This window comes from Fusarium proliferatum (genome assembly GCF_900067095.1).
Source record: "Fusarium proliferatum ET1 genome assembly, contig: FPRO_scaffold009, whole genome shotgun sequence".
Taxonomy (NCBI): Eukaryota; Fungi; Ascomycota; class Sordariomycetes; order Hypocreales; family Nectriaceae; genus Fusarium; species Fusarium proliferatum.
Genome location: NW_022194798.1, coordinates 1915217 through 1942268, shown reverse-complemented (window position 1 = coordinate 1942268; position 27052 = coordinate 1915217). Strand labels below are relative to the sequence as shown.

The 27052-nt window shown below is 48.7% G+C and overlaps 14 protein-coding genes and 2 non-coding genes across 16 annotated transcripts; 8 read left to right on the top strand and 8 right to left on the bottom strand.

The window, feature by feature from the left end:
* Positions 1-531: 531 nt before the first annotated feature.
* Positions 532-1832, top strand: FPRO_15043 (uncharacterized protein; the record flags this gene model as incomplete). Its single annotated transcript, XM_031220679.1, has 5 exons — positions 532-675; positions 731-767; positions 818-1277; positions 1323-1453; positions 1504-1832. The coding sequence occupies 5 exons, from the start codon at positions 532-534 to the stop codon at positions 1830-1832; spliced, it is 1101 nt and encodes a 366-aa protein (XP_031086315.1).
* A 162-nt stretch (positions 1833-1994) lies between these two features.
* Positions 1995-3272, bottom strand: FPRO_15044 (related to 2-polyprenyl-6-methoxyphenol hydroxylase and related FAD-dependent oxidoreductases; the record flags this gene model as incomplete). Its single annotated transcript, XM_031220678.1, has 1 exon — positions 1995-3272. One exon carries the CDS (start codon positions 3270-3272, stop codon positions 1995-1997), a length of 1278 nt encoding a protein of 425 aa, XP_031086314.1.
* A 1136-nt stretch (positions 3273-4408) lies between these two features.
* FPRO_15045 (uncharacterized protein) lies at positions 4409-6821 on the top strand (the record flags this gene model as incomplete). The annotated part of the gene is made up of 4 exons (XM_031220677.1): positions 4409-4922; positions 4970-6205; positions 6252-6518; positions 6571-6821. 4 exons carry the CDS (start codon positions 4409-4411, stop codon positions 6819-6821), a joined length of 2268 nt encoding a protein of 755 aa, XP_031086313.1.
* A 157-nt stretch (positions 6822-6978) lies between these two features.
* Positions 6979-8168, bottom strand: FPRO_15046 (uncharacterized protein; the record flags this gene model as incomplete). Its single annotated transcript, XM_031220676.1, has 2 exons — positions 6979-7909; positions 7954-8168. 2 exons carry the CDS (start codon positions 8166-8168, stop codon positions 6979-6981), a joined length of 1146 nt encoding a protein of 381 aa, XP_031086312.1.
* A 525-nt stretch (positions 8169-8693) lies between these two features.
* On the top strand, positions 8694-10651 carry FPRO_15047 (uncharacterized protein; the record flags this gene model as incomplete). The annotated part of the gene is made up of 3 exons (XM_031220675.1): positions 8694-8995; positions 9046-9073; positions 9122-10651. 3 exons carry the CDS (start codon positions 8694-8696, stop codon positions 10649-10651), a joined length of 1860 nt encoding a protein of 619 aa, XP_031086311.1.
* A 720-nt stretch (positions 10652-11371) lies between these two features.
* Positions 11372-12720, top strand: FPRO_15048 (uncharacterized protein; the record flags this gene model as incomplete). The annotated part of the gene is made up of 8 exons (XM_031220674.1): positions 11372-11392; positions 11443-11495; positions 11540-11635; positions 11678-11719; positions 11770-11836; positions 11882-12222; positions 12271-12609; positions 12660-12720. 8 exons carry the CDS (start codon positions 11372-11374, stop codon positions 12718-12720), a joined length of 1020 nt encoding a protein of 339 aa, XP_031086310.1.
* A 568-nt stretch (positions 12721-13288) lies between these two features.
* FPRO_15049 (uncharacterized protein) lies at positions 13289-14126 on the bottom strand (the record flags this gene model as incomplete). Its single annotated transcript, XM_031220673.1, has 2 exons — positions 13289-13680; positions 13727-14126. 2 exons carry the CDS (start codon positions 14124-14126, stop codon positions 13289-13291), a joined length of 792 nt encoding a protein of 263 aa, XP_031086309.1.
* A 672-nt stretch (positions 14127-14798) lies between these two features.
* On the bottom strand, positions 14799-15569 carry FPRO_15050 (uncharacterized protein; the record flags this gene model as incomplete). The annotated part of the gene is made up of 1 exon (XM_031220672.1): positions 14799-15569. The coding sequence occupies one exon, from the start codon at positions 15567-15569 to the stop codon at positions 14799-14801; it is 771 nt and encodes a 256-aa protein (XP_031086308.1).
* A 1747-nt stretch (positions 15570-17316) lies between these two features.
* On the top strand, positions 17317-18242 carry FPRO_15051 (uncharacterized protein; the record flags this gene model as incomplete). Its single annotated transcript, XM_031220671.1, has 3 exons — positions 17317-17538; positions 17586-18112; positions 18161-18242. The coding sequence occupies 3 exons, from the start codon at positions 17317-17319 to the stop codon at positions 18240-18242; spliced, it is 831 nt and encodes a 276-aa protein (XP_031086307.1).
* Positions 18243-18611: 369 nt separating this feature from the next.
* On the bottom strand, positions 18612-18704 carry tRNA. The gene is made up of 2 exons: positions 18668-18704; positions 18612-18647 (listed from the first exon to the last, which is right to left on the bottom strand). It is a non-coding gene; the product is annotated as a tRNA-Phe (tRNA).
* Positions 18705-19057: 353 nt separating this feature from the next.
* Positions 19058-20842, bottom strand: FPRO_15052 (uncharacterized protein; the record flags this gene model as incomplete). Its single annotated transcript, XM_031220670.1, has 3 exons — positions 19058-20224; positions 20287-20397; positions 20456-20842. 3 exons carry the CDS (start codon positions 20840-20842, stop codon positions 19058-19060), a joined length of 1665 nt encoding a protein of 554 aa, XP_031086306.1.
* A 604-nt stretch (positions 20843-21446) lies between these two features.
* On the top strand, positions 21447-21562 carry rrna19. Its single transcript, XR_004093479.1, has one exon. It is a non-coding gene; the product is annotated as a ribosomal RNA (ribosomal RNA).
* Positions 21563-21720: 158 nt separating this feature from the next.
* Positions 21721-22710, bottom strand: FPRO_15053 (uncharacterized protein; the record flags this gene model as incomplete). Its single annotated transcript, XM_031220668.1, has 2 exons — positions 21721-22181; positions 22233-22710. The coding sequence occupies 2 exons, from the start codon at positions 22708-22710 to the stop codon at positions 21721-21723; spliced, it is 939 nt and encodes a 312-aa protein (XP_031086305.1).
* Positions 22711-23526: 816 nt separating this feature from the next.
* Positions 23527-24338, top strand: FPRO_15054 (uncharacterized protein; the record flags this gene model as incomplete). The annotated part of the gene is made up of 2 exons (XM_031220667.1): positions 23527-23560; positions 23614-24338. The coding sequence occupies 2 exons, from the start codon at positions 23527-23529 to the stop codon at positions 24336-24338; spliced, it is 759 nt and encodes a 252-aa protein (XP_031086304.1).
* Positions 24339-24692: 354 nt separating this feature from the next.
* On the top strand, positions 24693-25643 carry FPRO_15055 (related to ketoreductases; the record flags this gene model as incomplete). Its single annotated transcript, XM_031220666.1, has 3 exons — positions 24693-24976; positions 25028-25209; positions 25264-25643. The coding sequence occupies 3 exons, from the start codon at positions 24693-24695 to the stop codon at positions 25641-25643; spliced, it is 846 nt and encodes a 281-aa protein (XP_031086303.1).
* A 102-nt stretch (positions 25644-25745) lies between these two features.
* FPRO_15056 (ILV1-Anabolic serine and threonine dehydratase precursor) lies at positions 25746-26753 on the bottom strand (the record flags this gene model as incomplete). Its single annotated transcript, XM_031220665.1, has 1 exon — positions 25746-26753. The coding sequence occupies one exon, from the start codon at positions 26751-26753 to the stop codon at positions 25746-25748; it is 1008 nt and encodes a 335-aa protein (XP_031086302.1).
* Between the last annotated feature and the right edge of the window lie 299 nt (positions 26754-27052).

Below are 27052 nucleotides of genomic sequence, written 5' to 3'. Positions count from 1 at the left end.
TCAGCGTCGCAGTGTCTCGTGTTGATTCGCCCAACAAAGCCCAGTCTTTGGTGTGTGTGGGCGTGATGACTGCGCGACTTTTCCCCCCATTGAGCCAATGCTTGGGTGATGCAGACAAGGGTTGAAAATAAGGCAGCCATTTTATCGACAGCCAAGCTGACGGGGCGTATTTTCTCGCTGTAGTTTATCAGTGGTTGCCGCCCTTTTTCAGCTTTGGTGCTGGGGGAGGGTTGCACAGAATGTCTGTCGGCTTGGCCTGTCAACGTTGTGGCAATGCTAATTGCTTGGCCCCTACCAGCACCAACACCCTATCACCCAGCCCAGCACCAGCACCAGCACCAGCGCAGTCTAATCTAAGGCAAATCCTACCGCTCGTATCTTCGGCATAAAGAGCTCCCTACGTCGCCCCTCTTTTTTTCTCCCATTCTCTCGTCTTCCCCCCCGCCAAAAAGCTCTCTCTCGTCTCTTCATTCTCGCTTTACGCAATTCGATGACTCCCAGCAGCGTGTCTTCGCTGCTGTCGCTTCAATCATGACGGGCCGGGTTCCCAATGTCTGGGCCGCCATCATCATCCCCGTGCCCGCGAGTGCGCTCGCGCTGGTTCTGAGGATCAAGGCGCGGCGCATGACTAAGATGGGCGTTGGTTATGACGATGCCTTGTCAATCGCAGCTTGGGTACGCCCTCACCCTAAAGTTAAGACGTGACAAATAAATGCTTATGCTCGTGTAGTTTGTGGCTCTTGGTTATGCAATTCTTCTCATCGTGTGTGAGTGATGCTCTTTTACTCCATCTCATCAATTTAATTAACGTACCAAGGGACTACATGTTACTACATGGGTCGCAAAATCGGCCACTTCCCCGAAGACAAGATCGATCACATCCTCGAGAAATCTCACGAGATCCTCTTTGCCAGCGAGATTCTGTACTCATGGTCAATCTTTCTCAGCAAAATGTCCGTGCTCACCTTTTACCGTCGCATCTTCCAGTTCTCATCCATACGCGTACCCATTATTATCTTGATGGTATGCTGTGGATGCTGGATCACCATCCGGACCTTCATGACCATCTTCCACTGCATGCCTGTGCAGGCGTACTGGGATAAGTCGATTGATGGGAAGTGCATGAATAATATCGGACAATATTATCTCGGGACTGATTTGACGCATTGTTTGATGGATTTTATCATTTTGGCTTTGCCGTTGTTTGAGGTTGTGAGGATGAAGTTGATACTGGGGCAAAAGATTGCTGTCATTGGTATTTTCAGTCTTGGTTCATTGTAAGTTCACTCCTTCTTGAGTCTACCAATCGCTTACACTCTCAGGGTCGGTATTGCTTCCATCTTTCAGATCGTCGAGGCCCAAAAATACACCTCCAACTCACGAGAATTCCCCTACGACTTCTCCCTCGCCATGGTCTGGGCCAACGTCGAAGTCCACCTCGCCGTCTTCACCAGTAAGCCCCCCCTTCCAAGGTCTCTCTTTAACCATCACTAACAACCCCAGGCTGTCTCGCTCTTCTACGCCCCATATTCCGCAAATTCATCCCAGGCTTATCCTCCGGCAACACCACCTATCCCGCCAACGGCCTCAGCCACGCCTCAAACACCTACACCAACTCCATCGCCCTCCGCCGCTCCCGCAGCCCTCGGGACGTCGAGGAGGTCATTGAGGGACAGCGTGCGTACGCCTATCTGGACTACGACGCAATCAGCTTACCAGGCGCCAAAGACGTCAACTCCATCTCGCGACTGCAGGAGCGTGAGCATCATACACCTAGCATGACTGAGTCTGGCGGTAGAGGTTCCCTGTCGTCGCAGAATAGTGTCCGATGATGAAATTTTCCTTGTGATCTGTGATATTGATACCTTGATCTTTTCGTTGTATATATACCTCTGTGTGCTTTGACTCATCTTGAGGTGAGTTTTGTAATCATGGAGAAGAGATGAATTGCGTGTCTAACTATTATACAGCTTTGTTGATTGATACCCCCAATTTCATTTCTCAGCGTTCAGTGCTGGATACTCTGGAAGTTGCCAGTTTGCGATCTTTGAATCAAGGCCCATTCCTTGATCTAGCTTGAACCACGATGCCATTCTTCCCAGCGTGTGAAGCACCTGAATCCCAAACTGCGTCTTTGGCGCAAACACCGCTCTAGCGAATGCGCTCTGGTCGCCCTGCATAGATGTCGCTATCGGCCGATAGACCTCCTCATATCTCTTGACGCCCTGCACGACTCCCCTGCTGGGATCTTGCCTATACAGAGTCGCTACTTCGCCAGCGAGGACATACGATCCGATGATGGCCCATGTTGTTCCGAAGCCATTTGCAGTCTGAGCATGCGCTGCATCGCCAAGGGCTACGACACGGCCTTTGGACCATGATCCTGGAGGCAGTCGAACTTCTTGGCAGGGTGTGGAGTAGAGATCGTCTGCTTCTGGTGAATTCTTCAAGGCGTCCATGAACCGAGCGCTCTCCCACTTTCCATCTGCGAAGACATCCGCCCAAGCAGCCTTGAGATCGTCTAGCTTTCCCGACTTGTGCGCCGCTGCAAGACCCTCGTTCTGACTCTGTATGTTCATGTACACGCGCGTCATGTCCGGGCTGTCCTTTCTCGTACCGAGCCAGCGTGACCCAGGCATATGGCAGAATGTGAAGCGGTTTGTGTCGTGCGGTTTTGACAAGACACTGAAGAAGCCGATGTAGCCACCGAGAAAATGTCGTGGATCCGGAGCGTCAGGTCCAAGCATGAGCTGTCGCGTCCTTGAACCCGTGCCATCAGCAGCGACGACGAGATCAAAGTCATCTTTCTGACCATCATCAAACCCGACATGAACCTTTCCATTCGGGTCACTCTCATCATCCTGCGTCAAGCTCGCAACACTTGTTCCAAAACGATGCTTCACATTCTGCTTCCCCTGCGTAAGCCCCAGCAGAATATTTACAAGATCACCACGCATAATCTCATACTCGGTCGTGACACTCTGATGCCCAGTTCCGCTCTCAATCGTCGGAAAAAACACCTTTGTTCGACCATTCGTGTCAATCATTTGTGTCCCGACTTCATGAACATGCTTAGCGCGAATCGCAGGCTCAATACCCATCTTCTTCATGACCGCTACACCTTGATGACGAAGATCAAGCTGCTGGCCGCTCGTTCTGGGCTTGGGGGAGCGCTCGATGAGGGTGATTTCTGCGCCGGTGCGGGAGAGCCAGTGGGCTACTGAAGGGCCGGCGATGCCTCCGCCTACGACAAGAACTTTGAGTGTGGACATTTTAGTGAAGGATGGAAATAGTGGGTTATGGATGATGAACAATTGATCTGATAACTTTATTTGCGAGATGTGTCTAAATACACAGTGATATCGGTGATTTGACCCGGCATATTTGAGGTGAACAGCCCGTCTTACGCCAAAACACCGAGATGACGGTAGCCAACACGCAATGCAATGTTTCGTAAGAAGCCACTCAATTCAGCCACAGATTATAAGATTGGGGCTTTTGACCCGTTAATTTCGTTGTCGGATCTATGGCTTGATTTCCCCGGCAGATCAGATCATTTTCTCGTTGCGCAGGTATCGCGGGCCGTCATGTAATTTTCGCATTCCCAATTGAGGAGATGCATCGCGCACGTAGACTCACCTGCAGCCAACACTTCAAGCCTCAGGCCGGATACGTAATTGTCATTGTCAAATCCTGGTGACCTGATTTCTTATCGCTGACGTGTTGTGTTGGTTCTCCCTCAAAAACGGCCCCCAATCCACGACGGTCTAGAATCAGACGTGATAGGCATGCACCGCGACATCACAGCCCCAAAGCTAGAACATGCAAGGCATAGCCCAAGGCCTTCTAGAAGGACGGCAAGAATCCTTCCATTTTCGCATTCAATCAGATGCCCCATCTTGGCGTTGATCATTACGCCCAGCCTTGCTGCGATTGCATAAAATCGCCGCCCAAGTAGATCTCACCAGGCTTAGCTCTCAGAATTCTGTTGCCTGTTGTGTAGGTGTAGCCGGGCGGTGGCTGTAACCTTGGTTATTAGGCTAACAGCAACTACTCCAATAAAGTGCAATGACCCCGCGTCGACCCCGCAGGCCTGTTAGTGCACCAGCAAATGGCTTCAGTGTCAATCGGATCATCGGCATGATTCCAATTTATCCTTGTGATCAATTCCGCTGGCTTTGCTTATCCAACCAGTCACACACGCGCATGCACTGCCTCGCTTGCCCACAAATGATGCAAACGCGGAGAACATGGCAAGATCGAGGGGTCCTGCACCGCGGCACAGTTCCGTGATATAAACTGCCAAGTTTCCATCTCAACAGACGACAATAAACAAGCATCAACAACAGTCAACTTTAACCAAAATACCATTACTCGCATATTATCTACACACTTTCATTTTTTAACCATGGCTGCCCCTCCGGCTTATCAGGCCGTGGACGATGCACCCGCTCCCGGCCCAGATGACCTCACAGCCCCATTCACAGATCTCCAAATCGACTACCTCCCTCACGAACCAGATTCCAGCACCTGTCTCGCCCATCTCCGTCTGCTCTTCGCATTTGAAGCGCTCAAAGAAGACATTGGCTACACAGACGGTCTCTGGGGACTATGGGATACTCGCGCCGATGGAAACATGGTGGTCCATGAGAACGGCGACGTTGATGAACATCCTGCTGCAGGCGAATTCAACCATGAACTAGAGGATAAGAAGAAGTCGCTGAGCAAAGTGCGCGAGAAGAGATGGGCGCTGTTTGTCGCGAGGGCTGTTGATCGGTATGAGGCGTGGTGGGATTCACTCCCAAGGGAATTGAGTCGGTTGACGGAGGGTATCATGACTGATAAGAACTCTCCGTCTTTTGCGCAGTTTCCAGTTGGGGATGCACCTCGTTGGTGGGAGAAGAAGGCCCTTCCGCCTCTTGGTGAGTCAATTCAGCTACAAAAAAAGGCAAGCACTGACAAACTGTAGACGTCTTGATGGTATATCACTCTCACATGTTGAATCCCTACAACTTCCTCGAAGACTGCATCCGTCAAGGCCACCGTCAATTCTGGCAGTCCGGCATGCCATGGGGTCTCGTCAACGCCGCCATCGATGGCTCCTTCAGCTACAACGTCTCCGACGACGACAAGGCACGCTGGGTCGCCCAAACAGGTCGTCAATGGGATAACGTCGACGATCCTCTCGTCAAGACCATCTCCTGCCCTAACAAGAACTGCGCGCAGCCTTTCGACGTCCCATGGACTACCTGCGGTCTCGAAGAAACACCCAAATCCCCAGATCGCCCCGGTCTCATGGGCGCAGGCTACGGAGACATCAGGTTCGAGGCGCGCTGCCCAAAGTGCAACACCCGCGTGACAAAAGAAACCCTTAGCGTAGTCAAGTTCTGCAAAGATGCTGATAACGTCGTCTTCAAGAGCTATCCTATGCCAGGGACGATTCTCTGGCCCAACAGCGGAACACCCGTTCCCATCACAACTCGCAAGGGAAACGCTTTTGATCAACGCATGTTTCCCAATCGCATGATCCAGCATGTCTTGCGCGTTCAGATCCAGAATCTTCTCGATTCACCTGATCCTGAGGACCCGCCTACCATGGAGACTGTGCGCAAGCTGATTGAGTCTGAGGCGCTTCTCAAGCCAAGTGCTCTCGCTATCATCAACGGCAGCGTCGCAAGTGGACGATCGGGCCTCGTGCCAGCTTTCTCAAAAGTCTGTATTAGGAAGATGATGTCCCGATACTGGGAGAACTTCAGCCCTTTTGCTCTTGATCTCTGCGGCGCCGTGATGCGACAGGGTATCTTTGCTGAAAAGATGTGCAAGCTTGATTGGCTGCACTCCCCCACCGCACGAGAGACCATGGATAGATGCTGCTTGAAGTATAATCGCTTCATGAGGATCATCGCCAAGAACCCGAAGAAGACTGCTGTTCCTACCCTCGATGTTGATCTTGGCTGGCATACTCACCAACTCATGCCTTTATCGTACTTTATGTATACCACCAAGCGAGTGTTCAAGTACGTGAGGCACGATGACAAGATCGAGGATGAGAAATTGAACGATGGGTTTGAGTGGACGAGCAAGATTTACCAGGAGATGTTTGACGAGGTCTACTCTGAGTGTACATGTTGGTACTGCGAGAGCGTGCGAGCCGCACACGTCACATCAATTGGTCGCGTTCTCAAGCTCTCCCACAGCGAAAAGAGTAAGTAATCCTCACCTTTTGCAAGAAGTATAACTGAAAAATCTAGTTGCCGACAAATTTTACGAGTCCGGAGCAGCAGATTTGTGTCCTCCCGACAACTCAGCCCATATCTCCTCTCACAACGCCGTCCGCACATCAAACGAAGGCCTCGTCGCAGCAAGCCACGTTGAAAAAGTGCAAAACAGACTTCGAGAGGTTCAGAACAAGCGGCTGGAAGAGAATTACCAAAAAGCGTGCAAGCGCGCTGAGAAGAAGGGTCGAAAGCTTCCTCCCAAGGACCAGTACTACGACCACTGGGGTTATTCCTACTGGAGTGAGTCTAGCTCTCCCTGAGCTAAAGATTGAATGCTGACTGACGGCTACAGTGTACGGACCTTTCATGGCACCGGTTGTGTTTGTGCCGGTGGCATATGGGTATGGAGCTGCGCCTGGTTGTGCGGCGGGAAGTTGTGGAGGTAATGCAGCGGGTGGAGGATGTGCGGGTGGTGGAGATGGTGGTGGATGTGCTGGGGCTGCTTGTTCTGGAGGAGGCTGTGGAGGGGGAGGGGGAGGATGCGGCGGCGGCGGTGGATGCGGAGGAGGAGGCGGTGGCTGTGGTGGTGGAGGAGGATCTTAAGCAGTTTCGCCACTATATTAGTGGATGAGACTTGATTCAGAGAAGAATGTCTAGAGCGGTGCCCTATAGACAGCTACTGTACCTATGTTGCTCACGATATTGACCAGTTCTTGTACTAACTATGGTATCCTTTCCTGCGTCTATCTGGATCTATCCCTCAAGCAAACGGCCCCTCAAACAACCACTTCCCTATTACCTTCTGAGCCTCAGCCAACTTCAACTCCGCATCTTTAGACAGCTCTTTATCCCCATGAAGCAACCCCAGATTCTCATACTTATCATACGCATGAATCTGATCCGGAATCAACAACCATCTATAACTTCTCTCTTTAGTCTTGGTCTCAAACGAATACCTCTCATCATCCAGTATCAACTCCCCTCTAGGCCCAATTGTCTCTCTCCCCACAGTCTCATCTCCAATCTCTCTCCCCGTCAATCCACAAATCATTCTCCAGGCTTCTCCCGCCAGCATATCAAGCTCACACGCAAGGAAGAAGATATTCGGCGGTAGCTGCTCTTTCTCAGCGAAAAAAGGATTCAACAACGGATCATGATGATCTTGGCCAGGGAGAGTGTACGCAGCTTCGAAAACAGGTGAAAGTGGAAACAGCATATCCGTCGTCTTTGCTCGAAATCCTCCAAATGAAGGTTTCCACTGCCGTGTCTGTATCTTGTACTCTCGCCTTATTGACATGTTGACGACTGGATACATCGGCACAGCGGTCTTGATACGTCGCACGCCATCGCCGCTGCCGCACATACTTGGGAGGAGAGATACGGAGAGAGCCAGGTTTCCGCCCGCTGAGGAACCCATGATTGCAACGCGGTCTTGGTCAATTGGGAGAGATGAGTCGGAGAGAGCAGCCAAGATGAGCGCTTCCAGGTCGAATGTTGGGGTTGGGAAGTGAACACGTGGTGATTTGGAGTAATCCAGCGCGACGACGAGAACAGAGTGCATGTTGGCGAAGGTATAGTTGAAGTGGTCGTCATCACGAGGATCTCCCATGACGAAACCGCCGCCATGGATGGTAAATACCGTAGGGAGTTTCTCGTCGGTGGTTTCATCAAAGGTTTTGGGAAAGAATATTCTATGGAAGTTAGATATTGTCAGAAGTGTGAGTTGAAGACGTACCGTAGGGACAGCTTTGGTCGACACGCGTATGTCTTGGTAAGAGTCGGCGCGTTAGCAGGCGTCACGATCTTTTCTTTCAGCGAAAGACCATAATTCGCAACGACGATGAATGCTCGTAGCGCATAGGCTATGACGGAGCATTTAATGGCGGTTAGTTTGGGAAGCGGCTCTTTGAAGCGCCGATGGGCTTCTTCGAGGGTGATTTTGTCGGGCATGGCGTTCAATTGAGTGGAACACCTGAGAACAGAGTCTATTTCACACCGTCGCAAGAAGAGGTGCGGCTTGGGATAATAAGTAGTATCTCGTTCCCCGCTATGTCATTCGTATCCGAGCGTGCCTCGGGATGTGACAAAGTCTATCTTGGTTCGTTGGAGGAACTAGCGCCGTCGAGGCTGAGGAGGAATACGCAATTGATCATGGTGCATCGCTCTGCATGTGATTCGACGGGAAAGATCCCTGCCTTACATCCAACCCTACGCTCACGGTCCATTGAGATTTGCCAGTTACATAATCGCTTTCAAGAGTAGGAAAGGCTGCTACTCTATCAGTTCTCATTCTCACTCGCTGTGCAGTGCATTCCATCGTCAGACAGAACAAACGAACTAGCCCTCGGACTTCTCAAAGACCGACGCTAAACCCCTCTCAGCCCCGACGTCCCCGAGTCCTCCGCGCCCAAAAGTCACCGAAACCAGCGACGCTCTCCCTTCTACACCCTTCAACTCCCCATCATCATAAATATCATGGACGAACTACGAAAGTACGCATGTTCAATGTGCGCCCGACGCAAAGTCAAGTGTGATCGCCAACATCCCTGCTCAAATTGTCAGAAAGGTAGAGCAGAATGTACCTACGAAGCGCCTCTTCCACCAAAACCGCGAAAAAGAGCTGCTGATGAGGATTTGCTCGCGAGGCTGGCGCAGTATGAGCAATTGATGCGCAAGAGTGGTGTGGATTATAGCCAGCATGCTAATGTTTGGGTGAAGTCGGGTTTGGAGACGAAGAAGGAGGATGATACGGCGGTGTCGGATGCTGCGACGGAGTTGTAAGTCATCTTGTCTGTTCGATAGGATGCACTAATTCTAACGTATGTAGATGCCTTTGGTCAAAATTGAGTCATGAGGTAAGTCATGTAGATAATAATACGTCGCTGCGACTGACATTGCTACAGCTCAAGTATCCTCCTACGCTTACACTGCGCAACAAAGACGACCCTTACCTCCATTCCTCCCCATCATTCCACTCCATGATTTTCGACCCTGAATCAAAAACCTACGAGAGTCACCCAGAACCAAAACAAATCTTCTTCTTGTGGCAGACCTTTGTCGAATGCGTCAATCCCTTTATCAAGATTGTTCACGTCCCAAGTCTCCAGAAGCGCATTCTAGAAGCAAGCTGGGATCTAGCAAACATACCGAAGCCCCTCTCTGCACTAATGTTCTCCATTTACCTTCTTTCAGTCACCTCACTATCATCAGAAGCTTGTCAATCGTCATTGGGGGAGGACAGAGGGGCATTGCTCACGCGCTATCGCACCGCTACGGTACGGGCACTTACAGCAGCTGATTTCATGACGACAAAGGACCTTGAAACTCTTCAGGCCATGGTCCTCTTCACCTTTTCGAATCCAGAAACCGACTTGGCTAGTACCATGACGGCCGTTGCTATAAGAGCTGGACAGATGATGGGTCTACACAAATCAGATACCGACGCGAAACTAACCTTTTTCGAGAAAGAAATGCGCATCAGACTCTGGTGGCAGATAAAAGGTCTCGACTCTCGAGTACGCGCTAGTTCTACACCAGGAATAAAACTGGCAAGGTCAGAATTCGGCGATGTTCGTCTCCCCTTCAACATCAACGACTCAGACCTTCATCCAGACATGCTAGAACCTCCAGTCCAGCACGCCGGCCCTACAGAAATGGTCTGCGTTCTGATGAAGTTTGAAGTAACACAGTGGCTCCGCTCATCTCCCAAAGCAGCAAAAGTGTTTGACTGCATAGCGCCCGGCTTCGGAAGACCTGGGGGATCGACCAAAGCCGAGGACGAAGCGATTAACGAGCTTGAAGCTATCTACACGAAGAAATATCTTGCCAAGCTTGATAGAGCGGTTCCTTTTCATGACCTGACGTATGCCATGGCTAAACTGGCTATCGCGAGAATGCGCTTCAGGTTACATCACCCGAGGGCTAGAGCAGCACCTGGCGATGCGGATGTTTACATGACGAAAGAGGATAGCGATATTCTCTTCAACGCAGCGCTATCGTTTTTGGAACTCGTCAACGTAGGGTTTGAGAGTAAATTCTCATCTCAGATGTTTACTCATCTAACATCACTCTACCAAATTGACGCTTGGATCTATGTCATTAGCGAACTCCGCCGACGACCTTCCGGGCCAAGAATTAATCTTGCTTGGAAACTTGTTGACAGTTTATACACTGATCATCCTGAACTTGTGGATAGTGTTGATAATTCGCTATACACTGCTTTTGGGAACTTGACGTTGGAAGCCTGGGAGGCGAGACGGAAGGCGTTGACTGATGGTGAGGCTGCGCCGGCTTGCATTGAGTTGCTTTGGAGTAAGAGACGTGTTGGGCAGGGTGATGCTGAGATGACCGGTAGTGCACTGGATGCATGGGATTTTAATGTTGGCGATGACCTGTTGGATTGGAATTATTGGAGCGACTTCGTGCGTTTTTAGGGGCTGACTGTCTCTGTAGACTGTAGTATAAGTGAGGGGGACAATTATTAAGGACCTATGAAATGGATACAGTCGCATTGTCGTACATCTGCAACCATCTCCAGTGTTTCATGGTGTACATACCAGTGGCGCGATGTCAAACGCCTCCAATCGCATTACGACAACATGAGTGGCTACCATGTGAACACGTTACAACGGCCTCCCAGCCTCAAAAGGTTAAAGACGACCAATAACCAAGCATGTCACAGTTGAAAAAGCTTGTTGTGAAGACGCCTGGAACAAGGGTCCTTTCAAGCCGTGGTCGCATTAGCGTAGTTGGCCCCGCAGGCTAGAGAAGAGACAAGAGATGACAGTTTCTTAATGAATCACTTCTTTATCGTCTTTTGAGAAGGAAGAATGTCTCGAGATGTTCCAGAACAAGGTCATGAGTGTTACAAGTGTAGGTAGTACTCGCCAATTCATGATTGCTGGCATAATACCCCTTCCAACAAACAAAACAGAACAAAAAGCCCATCGACCCCCATCAACAATGCGACTAGACCCACCTGTCACTTTCCCATCACTGGATAGCGTCCTCCGTTCATGCATTTCAGCGCATGCGGCACAGAAGCAATTCGACATGTCATGTAACCCCCCAACAAAGACATAAAGACACCACCGACCCCGCACGCCTGAGTTTATTTCGTCTCTTTGTACTGAGAAACAACCCATAACGAAAAGATGGCGGCTCCAATTGAAGCAGTATGTTATTCACTAGCTATAATGAGATCGACGACTGCTAATCTTGGTAGGAACCCGCGTTGGATGTTGGCAACGACACTGAGAGTAACTTCAGCGCTGATAGGTATGTTGATGGTTATGTTTATCGGGATTGAGCTGACAAGGTAGTGAAACCGAGTCGACAGCCTCGATCACGTCGAGCATCTTCGAGAATAAGTACTTTCAGGGAAGAACTTATGCTAATCCTAAATATGGAAAGCATTGGTAAGACATTTCGTGATGAGAGTGAACATCGCTGATGAACAGGGCCCCCAATGACGAGGAGCAACTCGAAGCACTTGATCTCATGTAAGTTCATCGCCACGCACCTAGAGTGTACATGTTGGCTAACTGCTTAGCCATCATTGGTTGACATTGATGCTCGACGACAAACTCTTTCTTCCTCCCATCGGCGACAACCCGCAGGTATGTCTCTTCATCACCGTAGACTCCAATTCTCACGAAATCTAGAAAATCTTGGACATCGGTACAGGAACTGGGATCTGGGCTATAAACGTAGCAGACGAATACCCATCAGCCAGCGTCATTGCTACAGACATCACCCCAACCCAGCCAAGCTTCGTCCCTCCAAATGTTGAGTTTCAGATCGATGACGCTCAACTTGAATGGACCTTTGAACCCGAGTCCTTTGACTTTATCCACATTCGATATCTTCAGGGCACTATTGCTGATTGGGATAGATTGTATGGTCAGATGTACAAGGCTCTTAAGCCAGGTGGTTGGTTCCAGCACATAGAGCCTGATCTGCAAATGCTTTCTCAAAACCCAGAGATCAAGGTCGACGAAGAGCAGTACGCATCCTTCCCCATAAGATTTTCCCCCGTTCTAACGAACACTAGTATCTTCACACGCTGGGCAAAGATCTTCACCCAAGTCGGCGAAACAATCGGCTGCACATTCGACTTCTCCAACGGCAAACTCGCAACCCTCGCCAAAGACGCAGGCTTTGTATCCGTAACTCCGCAAACGCACAAAGTACCCATTGGACGCTGGCCAAGGGACAAGAAGAAGAAAGAGCTCGGAACTTTTGTGGGACTCTCGTTTAGCCAGGCCCTCGATGGTTTCGTCAAGTTGCCGCTCTGTGAGATTCTTAAGTGGTCGCCGGAGGAGATGCAGCTGTTCGCGGCGGAGATGAGAAAGGTCCTTATGAATCCTAAGACGCAGGCTTATGGTCATGTGTAAGTTTGATGCTGTTTGTTAAGTAGGTTGGGGTGCTAATGAAGTGTAGGTTCAGTGTTTATGGGCAGAAGCCTGAGAGGCCCAAGGAGAGTAGCCCGGCGGCGGAATAGTGTCTGCTTTGATACGGTGATTTTGGGATGAAGAGATACTTGAATGACTTATGAAGTTTATGCCATTTCACCCAAAGGCTGATACTGAAGCGGTGTGCTCCTGGGTGTCGTGACAGGTAACGCATTGCACGCTTCTCATCTGACCAGAAATTCCTTTCGTTCTGTGCTTCAAGAAAGAATAGCAAATCTTAAGAATTTGGTTGGCCGTGAATATTCGAGATATCCAGAATATATGGTAAATGTATCACCATTGGATGCTTTAACTATCAACCCTTCAGTGATCGGCCGAGTTCGACTCATACACGGCTGAGGACTAAGATGCATCAAATATTGGGACGTTATGCCTCTCAGATCTAACGTCCGATACAAAAGTCATTGAAGCATCGAGCTTGCTAATAATGGAGGCTCACTGTGAAGGAGAAGGGCAATAATGAAGAACGACTTGTCTTCTGCGGACAGCATTATATCATGACTCTATGTGTTCTTCAATTCAATGCTACCAACCCGAATGCAAATATTCTACAGGACCAAAAACCCTGCACCAAACCAACACCTATCCAAACATTTTCTAAGCAGTGTTGTAGTACATCTCAATCTTCTTAATCTTAAACACAGCATTCTGCTTAGGAGGCCCAGCGCTCCAGCCCTTATCACCGCTAGACCAGTTATTCCAGATCCAAGGTCCAGGAACATTGGGAACATCCTTCTTAGTAGACCACTGCTTCACACCATCAACATAAAACTGAACAAGACCCTTGGTCCAGTCAATTCGGTACTCGTGCTCAGTGGTTGTAGGGTTTGCAGGAGGAAGGACATTCTTGTCAGTTGGCTCGCCGTCGCCGTTATTGTCCTGGTTGGTGAACCATAGTCGACGAATACCGTCGTAGTTGGACTCAGATTTGGGGTCTGAGAGCCACTCGATGTCGGTCTCTTGGCTGTCAGATTGGTAGAAGAACATTCCTGAAATATTAATACATCGATAACTGAGATGGTTGGTTAAACGTACCGTTGCAAACACCTGCAGGTTCGCTAAGAATAGCTGTGGTTCGGACAGAAGCGTACTTGATGTTCTCAATCTCAGTCGCAACCTCAGCAGACTTGTAGGGCTTCGACTTCTGGCCACCAGGGACCGTCAACTCAAGGTACCCATTGCGGACTTTGACACCAGATGGTGTGTAAACATGGGTATTTCCCACTTGATAATCGCTCGAGTAAAGGCCCTCAGGAAGACTCTTGCCATTGAACGTCCAAACCTTCTTGTTAGCGAACTTTGTCGCGCGGTCAACGATGTAATGGCCATTCTCTAACTCTGGCTCGGGGGATCGCTTGGTAGTGCATCCCTTAGGCGACGCAGCCGCGAGGCCAAGCACTGTGAATGCGACGGAGACGTAGGAAGCGATATGCATGGTGAGAAGCTAGGGAGTATCTTGGCCTGAGTCCATCACGACTTGGCACGCTTATTATATACCAAGCGTATGATTTCGAAGGATCGTAGGATTCCCGCCTAGACCGTACTAAGAGGAATGTCATATGTCGGTCCTGGTCTAGCGGTGGATATCAAGGCTGAGCATTACAGGGGTCCCCTGTAGACTTAGTTTTCTCAACATACCAGACAGCATTGCAAATGTCTGAGCTTAGGTCCTCTTCATTTCTAGCGGGCCGAGCCTCTGTGGCTGAGCGATTTGTATTTACTGTCTTGGGATTTTGGTCTGTTTGAGACTTATTTGAAGGAATAGAGATTGTTATGCTTCATTTATTGGATCCATTGTATATAAGCACTAACGGTCTCGAAACAAGGCGGTGGCGGAGACAAATAGCAGGCCCTTAATTTTCGGGTCAGCGCTGGATTTGGAAGTTTCTTCCTGGTGATCGTGAAATGATTTAGCGGGTTCCCGGAATTCCGTGCTGGGGGCGATTGTTGGCCCTGGAATGTGGCCGGGAACAGTGAGACTGGGCCGCAAACGGCTCGATCTAAGATCGTAGATCTGTTCCAGCCTTTAAACGCTGAACTGAGACTGTAATAACATGGTGCTTGCCTAATCGCTGGACGGGCTGATAGGAATAACCCCAATAGTATGTCAGCTGAGTCGACGCCTTCTGGCTGTGCGGATCAAGATAAAGCCTGGCTTTATCATTGGTTCTGCAGTTCCGTCCTTGGAAGGAAGTCTCTCCCAGGTCGAGCGTAGGTCTTCTGAAGCCTTCTCATAATCTCGGGTTGTGTAGATGAAGTACTCGGACCTCGATCGTGCAACAAAGAAGCAGTCCCTGGAGTGCGGGTATATTTCAGCGTCGTCTTCGGTCATGACTTCGAAATCCGCTAGTGGTGTCATGTAGTGATTCCTTGGGGGTCGTAACTGGCCTCCAAGTTCCGATGATCTCCCAGTGTAGATGGCTTTTATCTGTCGACCACCGGCAGCTACCCTCTTGTGTAGAGCTACATGGAACTCTTTTACTTCTCCTGTCCTGGCGGGCCATGGTACCGCAATACAATCGATATTGGCTGTTAGGGAAGATAAGATCTCCAGTGATGGCTTATCCAGTGTTGTCAGGAGAACGGTGCCAAAATCTTCATCAACAGAAGCATCGTCGCCATCTTTCGCAGTCTGATATGCGATAACACGATCAAGGACTTTTTGGCTCTCAGAGCAGACTTGAGAGAGGTAAAATCCCTCGGAGATTGAGAAAGACCCTATCTTGGTAGGCTCTCCGAAGCGCACTTCTATCCTCAGGTGTCGTTGCACTGAGATCAGGCACTTCCATACCATTTCACGGATCTCGGGAGGAAGGCGCGGAAAGCATGCAAATGTTGACAAGCCTTCGTTTGTGGGTGGTATTTCGGAAGGCTTCATGGTGAGAATGTGATGGTTGCTCGAGAACGTGACGGTATGTGCTGAGTGCTTGTGAGGATTATTGATAGGACTGAAATCATGGCACGGCACCAGGTAGATGTGGCTCACTTTTATGTCATTCACGAAAGGCTAGATCTTTATCACTTGATATGACCTGGAGTCGAAAACTTATCTATTACTCTGTCAATATTTCTTATTGGTATATGTGATAATACACATGAACTCAAATCTTTAACCTCAAACTCACATCAGCTGCTCATTACACTGTATGTCCGTGGGACGAAATAAGCTCCAAACCTGAACGCAAAAACAGACATTTCAGCACCACCTGACTTGCCATTGGCCTGTAGAGCCAGACAGTGAGTTTGCGCTGTAAAAGCTTCTGATTCCAATCAAACTTACGTCATGTTCATAACCTGAAGATTCCATCCCAATTTGACTGCAAGAACCAAGTTCAGAACCATCTCCAGCCCATTTAATCCGACGTTTTGCAACAACATATTACGCAAAACTCGTCTAATGTTTATGGACATTATGTCCTTCAATGCATGTCTCTCATTACTGGATATCAGAACACCTTGCCCTTGACAAAAAGGAAACTATGGGGTTGGCTGCCGCCTGAAGGTCAAGCTTTGGGCTGCGACCACAGGTGATGAATGAGAACGCGATATTTCCTTTTCCCAATATATGATTGTACCCAGAAGCTTTGATGATAAACAATAAGACAATACGGGAACAGGTTGTGACTAAGCTCTAAGTTCTCTCTGCTCATTTAACCTCTCAGCCACAAGTCTTAACTCAAAATAGTACAGGTTGTGACATTGTCTTGTCTACTTGCCGAAAACTTTCATCCTGAGAAGTCACAAACTTGTTTCCGTCTTTCGAATTTCAAGGTTAATATTTAACCTTAAACTCACCTATCTAGACCAGAAAGCATTAAGGAGCGGCGTCTATTAGTAAATATCACATATTTGTATGATAATTGTGTGTCTCCTAGCCTCATCAGACGAGCGTCGTAAGTCTGCCTTACCTTGGAGGCTTCAGATCCTGGTAAACAGCCTTCTAAGACATTAGCCTAAAGGAATACCCTGCTAACATCTTAGCAGCACCTTCTCACTCGCGTTCAATAGGAATGTACTATTGCAACTGGCTACGCCAAAAAAAGCCTTACTTGTAGCTGGTATGCTCAATTTACTGTTCCGCGCTTCATCGTAGAAGCCAGTGATCATGATAGTCGCCAACAGCAGGCAGACAATGTAGAAACCGCGCGTCGTAAACAGATCTGAATAGTGTACTCTTTAACGTAAAGGACAATCGGCCTGTTTGACTCCGTGTATTACGATTCCAATCCTACAACTGTGTCTCTTTGCCTAATTCTCTGCCGAGAACAGCGAAAGTCCACGTAACCCCGCGATCCTCCTGCCTTCAACCAGCCAATGGGAAAGGTGTCAGCCTGCTTGCATCTCCAACCCCCCCTGGACCAAGATCCTTATTTCCTATTCAATCGTTGTTAAAGTAACGCTAGCTTGGTCCGACCTCGTGTTTCGACCTTGTGAGGGGTACTGCCAAGAATCCAACCAGTACTGGCGAACGTGGCGCAGTGTAGGAAGGATTGGAAAGGATTCGAAAGTCCCAATTGCAAGCTGGCAATACGAAAACTGATTTTATATAAAATAGTCGGACACGACTCCCTTGGCACCACCCGTTTTGAAGCATTCAATTCGTCGTCTATCTCTCATCACTCAGGATGCATCTTCAATCTGCTCTTGCTCTCGGCCTCCTGGCCAGCTCTGTGTCAGCCGCTGGCTTTGACTGCGGTACCTCGGGATCCAGCAATGGCTTGAAAGCCATCTCAAAAGACCTTGCAAATGAGCATCTGGAAATCCGAGGACAACATAAGAATGTAGAGGTCAAGACCTACGTGCATATCCTCGCAGCAAGCAAGAAGGAAGAAGACAACTACCTTAGCGTAAGTCCCAAAGAAACCTCCAAAGCTAATGTACTAACTCTTCACAGCAAGCTACGGTCAAGGAACAGATGAGCCTTCTCAACGAGAAATTCAAGCCCTGGAATTTCTCGTTCAAGTTGATGAATACCAGCAGAACCATCAACTCTGACTGGGCTTATCCCATCAGTCCAGTCGGTGAATTCGAAGAGGAGCTCCGGGCTGCATTGAGGCAAGGAACCTACAAGGATCTTAATCTGTTCTTCATTGCCAGTATGCCCCCTGGTGGAAAGTGCGAGCTCCCTGTTCCCAATCCCACCAAGAACGATATCCTCTTCGACGGCTGCATCATGAGGCCCAATAACCCTGGCGAGGTCCCTCCAAAATTCAACTACGTTACCGTTCATGAGGTTGGGCACTGGCTTGGTCTGGAGCATACCTTTGAGAATGGTTGCGAAGAACCAGGCGACTATGTTGATGATACTCCTTATGAGGCATCGCCTCCAGAGTATGGGGTGTGCCCTCCCCCTGATCTCAACAGCTGCCCTGATAAGCCTGGTTTTGATCCTACGGATAACTTCATGGACTATGTCGAGCCGTAAGTTGTTCATATCTTGAAGTTGGAAACGAAGCTAACGAGATGCAGTGAGTGCGGTCCCAAGAGGTTTACCCCTGGACAAGCTGAGCGCATGCATAAGCTTTGGAAGAAATTGCGTGCCAATAGATAAAGCCTCAAACTTCTATGAAATGTCACGAAGGTTCATAATAGGATTGAGACCGGGGAGTTGGGGATGAGTAGAGAGATAGGAGCCAAGGGCAATGCTGTTGGCATATATTTACTTCGATACTGCGAGTGCACATTGCAGGGTTATTTTATATCATGAATGTTTTACATTCTTCTGGTACAAGGCAGTTCTCTAAGAGCCAAGACGTTACAGACTGTCAGGCAATGGCGATGTAAAGGAAGGCAATTCAGTGACTTAAGGGGGGGACGCTGGCTGATCTAGAGAAATAAAACAGTCGCACGAAAGCGGCTGGCGCTCAACTTTTAAAGTAAAAATAAGTGGTAAAAAGCAGCAGTCGCAAAAAGATCAGATTGCGGTTTATGTGGATCGAACACATGACCTTCAGATATCGGTTGATTGAAGTTTGACTTCAGTCTGACGCTCTCCCAACTGAGCTAAACCCGCCAGTGGATACAAATTGTGTTCGGTAAGACTCTCATCAGCCGAGGTCAGGCCGGTGCCTACAGAAACTACCCTGGATGAGCATCAATATCACAAATAGACAGGTAGAAATATCACGCGACGACTATGACTTTTTCCCTTTACTTTATGTTAACAACTTTGTCATGGTAATCAAACGAACACAATTGCTCCGCGCTGCAATCAAGGAAAACTTGGGCTCGTTTGAACACTCATTGCTCGAGCCAAACATAGATGCCGGAGACGACGACGGCCAAATGTCCCCGCAAACCATTGCAATCAACGGTTATAAGCAAGCCTTACACCAATATTAACTTGAGATATGTGATATAAGCATACTAAGTTCTAACCTCCTCCATATACAAATCATACAACCCGTCACCAACGTGTCTATTCCTGTAAATCCATAAACGTTTTCCCTTCCCTCCCGCACTGTCCCTCATCTCCCCATCCAACATATCTTCCTCAACCATGCCTCTCAAGACTCTAGCCTCGGAAAGGGAGTCGCCTTCTGGCACAACAACCCGTTCCGACACCTTGGTCGCCACAACAGCCACCAACAATTGAAGAAATGCCGTGATCCATAAGATCAAGGTGATGATTCCCCAGTGCGAAACGTTGAGTTTCTGTCCGATCGTAGGCATTTGGCCGGCGAGTACAATATCTGTGTTTGATTCGATGACAGCTGCTAGCATACCCGTAGCGAAGCGTGATAAAAGGTATTCTACTTGTTCTGTTGAGCCATTCAGTGGTATACCGAACACCGACGCAGCGGGGTAGCTGTTTGATCGGGTATCGTTTGGACCGTCGGGGCCTCCTAGGGCTATTGCCGATGTTGCTAAGCGCATCAGTCTCTCACTAACTTCGTGCTCTGGCCTCTTCGCGTTCTCAACGGGGCTCATTTTGACGGTGCAGTTGTAAAACCACGGATCTGTCGACGATGGTTCAAACACTGAAACAATGCTGCAGTCGCTGCCGCAGTTGCGAGATGCAGATGTCATATAAACCTTCTCACCAAGAACCTCCTTACTAGGTAATGTGATATTTGTTTCTCTGCTCCCATTGTTGACGGTGATCAGCTCCTCCGTTCCATTGCCCCCTTGACGGACCTTCAACGCGTCGCAATGCGCCGTGATATTCACTTTCCTGTCGGTGACCGCTGAGACAGGAGCGCTTTTCGGATTATCCAAAGAAAGGGTATTCGTCTCGCGAAAGACATAAACACAGGACCCGTCACAAAATAGAAACTTATTGTCTGCAAAGAATAAAGTCCCAGGAGAAAGGATATCATCGGGATCCCCTTCGTTTAAAGCCAGGGATATGATCCCGTAGCTGTTTGCCGCGTACTCTTCGCTCTTTGTTGAACCGGATGCGTTGACAACACTCGAGGTTGAGATGGTGCTCAAATTCGCGATGGAGACGTTCCCGGGAATCAAGAGGGCCTGGTCTTCGGTTTTTTCGACCGAGTAGCACAGACCTAATGAGGCATATCCGATTTGAGTTGCCTGATTGTGTTTGTCGGTGGTTAGTCAGGTTTTGAGAGAATTTAGATGTAATGTGAACGCACAAGAAATAGCGCTACCCAGGTTGCGACTCCAACATGAATTGTCCATCGACTCGATTTGAATGCCAAGACCAATACTTGGCTCATGCTATGAACATGCAAAATCGCTTTGACCTAATTATTTTTACACCCATTAGTAAACTGCCCTTTTCCAAACCTCGTTAAAACGTACTTTTTGACGGGACCTCGGCCTCTTACTCAGGATCCACCATCTCAAATCTTGTACCGCATGGGTCAACTGACTCATAGTTGATAGTCCCAGAGCAATAAGGAACCCTGTAATTAATGCATTAAAGTACTTCTTCTGTTTCTCTGATATGACATCGTAGAGAGCATATGCGATCAAGATCCCATAGATGACTATGATGAAGATAACTGTGATGCACCATTTTCCGATGAGGCCGAACCAGAGTTTTACTTTTGATCGGCGGCGAGCTGGAAGACCTTGGAAGGATCTGGATGGTTGCAATGGTGGGCTCGGTGTAGTTGGTGGGTTCTGGAATTGGAGATGGATGTCGTGCTGGCCGTTTGACGGCACAGCGTAGTACTGTCCTGCCATTATGTGATGTCAAAAGTGAAATAAATGCGAATATTCAACCGCATGGGACCTCAACAATATAAAGATCATGCCGGATCCAAAGGCCATGGCGCAAGCATCCACAGTGACTCCACCGCTCAGCCTCGACTAGCTATTTAGGTTTTCGCCTAGCTATACCATCAGGGTCTAGCATGCTTGGCGATCCCCTCAGCCTGGCAGAAACCTGCTTTGATTGGCTTGTCCGTATCGAAGAACATCAGTGAGCATCATAGCGTCACGGAAAATTGGGAGCCGTTGCATGTGAAACCATTTCAGGGAAGTTCGGACGGTTTTGAACAGTCTGGACTTCTTGGCAGGCCATGCGTATTACGGTTTGGAGAATAGCACTTAGAAAGGGTATAAAGAGAGGTCTTTATTCCACTTCTTTATATGGTTAAACAAGGCATGATTAATAAAGGAATCTATAAATATACTCCACTCTATACATTTAGATCAGCCACTAACTAATGCTTAACTCGACTGGAGACATATATCTGGATTCGCCAGATGTCAAGACGTTGGAACAACGACATAACGCTTTGCCAACCCTGAACTTGTACCAAAATCCGACCGCATCCAACCACATACGACCATACCTACAGGAAAATACGGGATCCCGTCCGCTCTCCCATAGTCAAGCCTGTAAGGGGCGGATTAGTAGTTGGGTCGGTGACGACCAGCGAATCCCCGCTGTTGTATGTTTTTTGCCCTTTGTATAAGATCAGGCTGTAGTCCCCTTTTTGCTAGACGCGTCAAACACTTTCTGAACCCCTCAAGAAGTGCGGTACTTTTTCCTTTCTGGAGAGATCGTTCAGAATCTCCAACATCGTCTCGCTTTCTGGTAAGAATTGCTCTCGAGGTTACATGAAACCCCATGAGGCTGCGTAGCTGTCAATCCCGTTGAGAAATGTCTCTCTCGGTTTGTTCAAGAACATGGGGATGTACTCCTGCACCCACTCAGACTCCCAGTGGTTGGTATACTCAGCCTTGTAAAACTCCCAGTAATCAGGATACCAGCCTGACTGGTGCCAGTCTATCACGGCGTTAATACGGCACGGTGAGCCTTCAGAGACCATTATGTTGCTTGGGTGGAGGTCAGCATGCGTGAACACAACTCCAGGATCGTCAGGTAGAAGTTGGCGATATGGGTCAGGTATATCCTCTAGTTCGTAATCTTCCCAGTGGGGACCACTTGCGGATTGTCGTCTTACTAGGAAAGAAAACCAGTCATGGAACTCCTTCATAGATAAAAACGGTCCTGCTTTTGGTCGGGTTCCGTCGGCGAATACCACATCCTGTAGTGGTCCACGGTTGATTTGTCCTGTTTCCTGATCAACATGATAACTCCCATGGCAGCCGGGCTCTTATATACCAAGAAACTCGTCCTCTGGATCGCGCTTTACCTGACGTAACTCATCGAGCATATCTCGCAGTTGCTCACAAACCCCAACTTTATCCTCTCTACTCAGGGAATCCCATCTTTTCTCCAAAGTCACGCCTTCAACCAGCTGCATGTACAAAAAGCCTTCTCCTCCATCGTCTGTCCAGCCATATATCTCAGGTACAGGGACGCTTGGAAGACACCGACGCAACCACCAGAGGCACTGGCCTTCCGCAGCAGTGACACGGGGCTCTTTACCAAATTTGACGACCAAGCCAAGTGACTCAAAAATGACGGTATTCTTTCTATGAAGGACGTGATCGCCCGCTTCACTCTTAGCTCGGACTTGATCAGCTGATGGGAAAGCTTTCCCAGGCCTATTACGTGCGAAGAACGTAGAGTCTCTAAATGTAACTCTAGAGCCTTTGGGGAGAGAGTCAACGAAGATTGTAGGCGGCGAGGTTTGCATCTTAGAAGCGCTACATCTGATGATGACGGGAGAGCATGTTGGTTAGGCACCATTCCTAGACTTTCGTTGTTGGCTCAGGCTTTCAGCGGATTAAAGCCGGGCCGCTGAATCCGACCAAAAGTCAAATTCAGCCACTCTACGACGAACATTTTGCGAAACATAGCTCAAGGTATGACAGTTGATGGCTGCAGGCGGGTTCAGTCTCTATGAGATACCCTACTGCAGGACGGCAAGGTTACTGAGCATGATAACAAGAAATAACAGTTCTCGTCTTAATTCCAACTTAGGATCTGCCTGGAACTTGAAGATATTACTTTGTCAAGTATGTAAGTCGAAGGTTGTTTGGAGCAACACCTGTATGCAAAGTTTCGAACCATCTCAAAGACCTCGGCTACTGTAAAGCTCTGTGTTGCATATTATTATATGGCAGTCCAAGTCCCTTTAAGTGATATTCAATACAGATCGCTTAAATTAAGAGTATCAAGATAGTGGCTTGCATTCGGAACACGGAAATTATCCATGCGTCCAGCACTCAAAGATAATAAAAGCCCTGCCTGAATGAATCCTAAAGGAATTGAACCCCAATGAAATGAGGAAGATACGATTGGCCAATAAGCTCGCCTTGATATCTCCGTGGAGGTATCTCCGAGCGTTCCGATACAAGATGCCCGCGAGCGGATTTTAAGCTAGAGCTTGCCTTAAGTCCGCCAGTAGCGACATGAAGAGATGGCACAAGAGCACTGCTACATATATTCATCAAAAGCCCTCTCTAAAATTCTACTTCGCCACCAAAATTCATGTCGTATCTTATGCAACATGTCGAAATACAAACAGCTGGTCCTGATTACCGGTGAGTTGCCGCACACAAAGATACACAGACTCTCCATTGAGATACCCAACTAGGCGCCAATCAAGGCGTCGGCTTCGAAACCGCCAAGAATCTAGTCCTGTCCTCGGTAAAATACCATGTCATTATTGGAAGTCGAGATGAAGCCAAAGGGGAGATAGCAGCTCGGTCACTCCAGTCACTCGACGATATCAAAGGAACAGTCTCCAGCATCCAAATTGACGTCACGGATGACAACTCCGTCGATGCCGCTGCTCAAACCCTAGCTTCTGAATGGGGCAGGTTGGATATTCTGGTTAATAACGCTGGTATCGTCTCGATGGCCAGTCCTCCAACGCGCGAAGCTTTCCGCAGGGTCCTCGAAACAAACCTCGTTGGTGCGCTGAGTGTCACCGAAGCATTTCTCCCTCTTCTTCACAAGTCAGAGCATAAACCACCTCGTCTCATCTTCGTTACTTCAAGCACTGGATCTATCACTCTTACGTCTAACCCTGAATCGCCACTTCATAGCGCTGGGGCGACGGAATATCGGACTAGTAAAGCTGGTCTGAACATGCTCATGACGATGTACAACATTCGGCTTAAACCAGAGGGTTTACTGGTATTTGGGGTAGATCCGGGGTTGTGTGCGACAAACTTCACCAGTGATGCCGAGTCTCTCAAGCAGCGGGGAGCAGCTGAGCCGGCTGAAGGAGGGGATCGAATTGCGCGTGTTATCAAGGGCGAGAAGGATGAAGATGTCGGGAAGGCTATTGGAGTTCAAGGCATAAACCCATGGTGACGCCATCGATTTAGTTTATGAGGAACAAATAGCAAAGGGGACGAAGAAGGACGACGGATAACTGTTATCTGGTTCTTGTATGGAAGTGTCACCGTAACATGGTGGGATAAGTTTCTGGGACATCAAATCACAATCAGGAATTAGCTTGTCTTTGAGCTAGAGATCCCTTTCAAGCAAACATCGCCAGGATCAAGTAACGTTAGCTGTCAGACTGGTCCCACTGATGCTGACTCAATCCACGAAGGAGGATTCCAAACCTGGTTCACCGCAAGTATAAAACGTAATCGCTACCCTTCTTATCGTTGAATCGGTCTGGAATCCTTTGCAAGTCCAAAGATATATATTTCTAGCATCATGGGGATAACCTGGTTCATCACTGGCTGTTCCAGCGGGTTTGGCGAAGCCCTCGTTCGTCAACTTCGATCTGCAGGCGATAACGTCATAGCCACTGGCCGCAACGCCGATACAAAGCTCTCGCACCTCAAAGAAACTGGCGCAGCTATTCTAGATCTCGATGTTTCATCCTCCCCTGAGGTCATCAAGTCCAAAATAGACGAGGCTTGGAGTATCTACGATGGAATTGATGTTGTAGTCAACAACGCGGGGTACATCCTCAGTGGGGCAGTGGAAGAGCTGACGTGAGTAACATGGGCTGTGAATTACAAGCATTACAGCTGATGATAGAATAGTCAAGAAGACATGGAAAAGTCATTCAAGGTCAACTTCCATGGACCTATGAATATCACCCGCGCCGTCTTGCCGTACTTGAGGAAGAAGGGGTCTGGAACATTGCTATTCGTCGGATCTCAGGCTGGCTGGCATGCCGACCCCAGTGCATCAGGATACTGCGCCAGCAAGTTCGCTCTAGAAGGTAAGCTGCGACCATTCTTCCATATCGTATGCCCAAAATTACTAACAGGTTCAGGCGCCGTCGAGTGTCTATCCAAAGAACTCGCCATCTTCGCACCAGGCCTAAGAGTCCTCATCGTCGAGCCAGGATACTGCCGCACTCCAGTTTTCAACAAGATCCAGCATGTTGAGGCTCGTGTCCCAGAGTATGCTCAGTTCAATGAAGCGGTTCGACAGGCTGAGGCGACCTTGACGGAGAATTCGCCAGGAGATCCTGAAAAAGCCGTTGCGAGGATGATCGAGCTAGTGAAAGGGACTGGCTTTGCTGAGGGTAAGACATTGCCTTTGAGGGTACCTTTGGGGTCGGATAGTTGGTGGAGAGTGAAGAGTAAGTGTGAAGAAACGCTGGAGATTTGCCGTGGATGGGAGGAACTGGCAAAGAGCGTTGATATATAGGACAGCCTTAACGTATGACGAAATGGCAAGAGCAAAGTCAACACAAGAAATCAATTTGACTGTATGAAGTGCAGGCTTGCTTCTATGCGTAACCGCAAAACATCACGTACCATAAACCAGCTTCGCCATCTTATCCCTATCATAGTTCCCACTACACAAGATAACAGTACTTATCTCATGCTTCACCTTATCAGCAACCTTATGAAACCCCGCGAGCGCCAATGCCGAAAACCCATCAACATACTGCTTCTCCTGCAAATGAAGCTGTCTCAACGCCACCAGAATCTCCGCCTCGGTACACGTAACAACATGATTAACCGTCGCTCTCGCCGACCGAAAGTCAATCCCATGCCGTATAACGTCATTCTCAAATTCAGACGCAGCAATCGTTGGCGAGTTTTCAGTCTCGATGGGAAATCCAGCAGATAATGAACCAGCCAGTGTCATTGAGTTTAGAGCTGTAACACCCCAGACTCTGACTTTGGGCCTTAATTCGCCAGCTTGCCTTTTTGCATCTGTGGCGAAGCAGCCTATGGCGCTTATGAGTGCGATGTCACTCATGGGGGCGAAGATATTGTGGATATCCTTCTGGTAGAATTCAAATTGCTGGAGGACTTCAACGCAGACGGTGCCTAGACCTGCGAGGACCATCACATCATCGCAGGGTGAGAAATATATATGCTCTGACATCTCAGCAAGGTCTTTTGCATATGCTCTCGCTTCATTGAGATCATGTCCACGTTGTATAATCTTAGGACCGTACTGCATCACCTTGTCAAGCAGGTGTCTCTCAACACCCATTGGCATAACAATAGTGACTTTTGTTCCTAACGCATGCGCCGCAAGAGCAGCGCCCATGGCATGATTCCCCGTCGACGCTGTCACGAATGGCTTTTTGGCAGGATTGTCCTTCATTCGTGCTATGGCGCCTCGGAAGTGGTAAGACCCAGTGAACTGAGTGTGATCTAGTTTCAACCAGAGTTTTGAACCATACTTTATATTTTTGACTTTAGATGGGATGAGAGGTGTGCGATGGACGTAGAGTTTGTTGAGACGCCATTGTCTAAGGGCTTCTTGGCCGATGTCGAATATCTCTGGGTTGGTTGGCATTGTAACGCGTTTAACACGGTGCTTAATTTGTGCTTATGGACTGTAGAATCATAATGGGCTTTGCGTTACTGAGGGTCGTCAATCGACGCTGTCAGGCATGTTTTCGACGGGTTTAGTCGCGTGTCTGATGCCGACGCCAAAGATTGATCGCGTCCCCACGAGCGGGCTCAGGCAGACTGTGATTGGCCGTTGAGCTTCTACCGATTTTTCAACCCTGTCTGCCTGTTGGTATGCGGGGTCCATTCATATTCACTCGTCTCATTTTGTGTCACCCCCATTCTCATGGCTATGGTGAGACA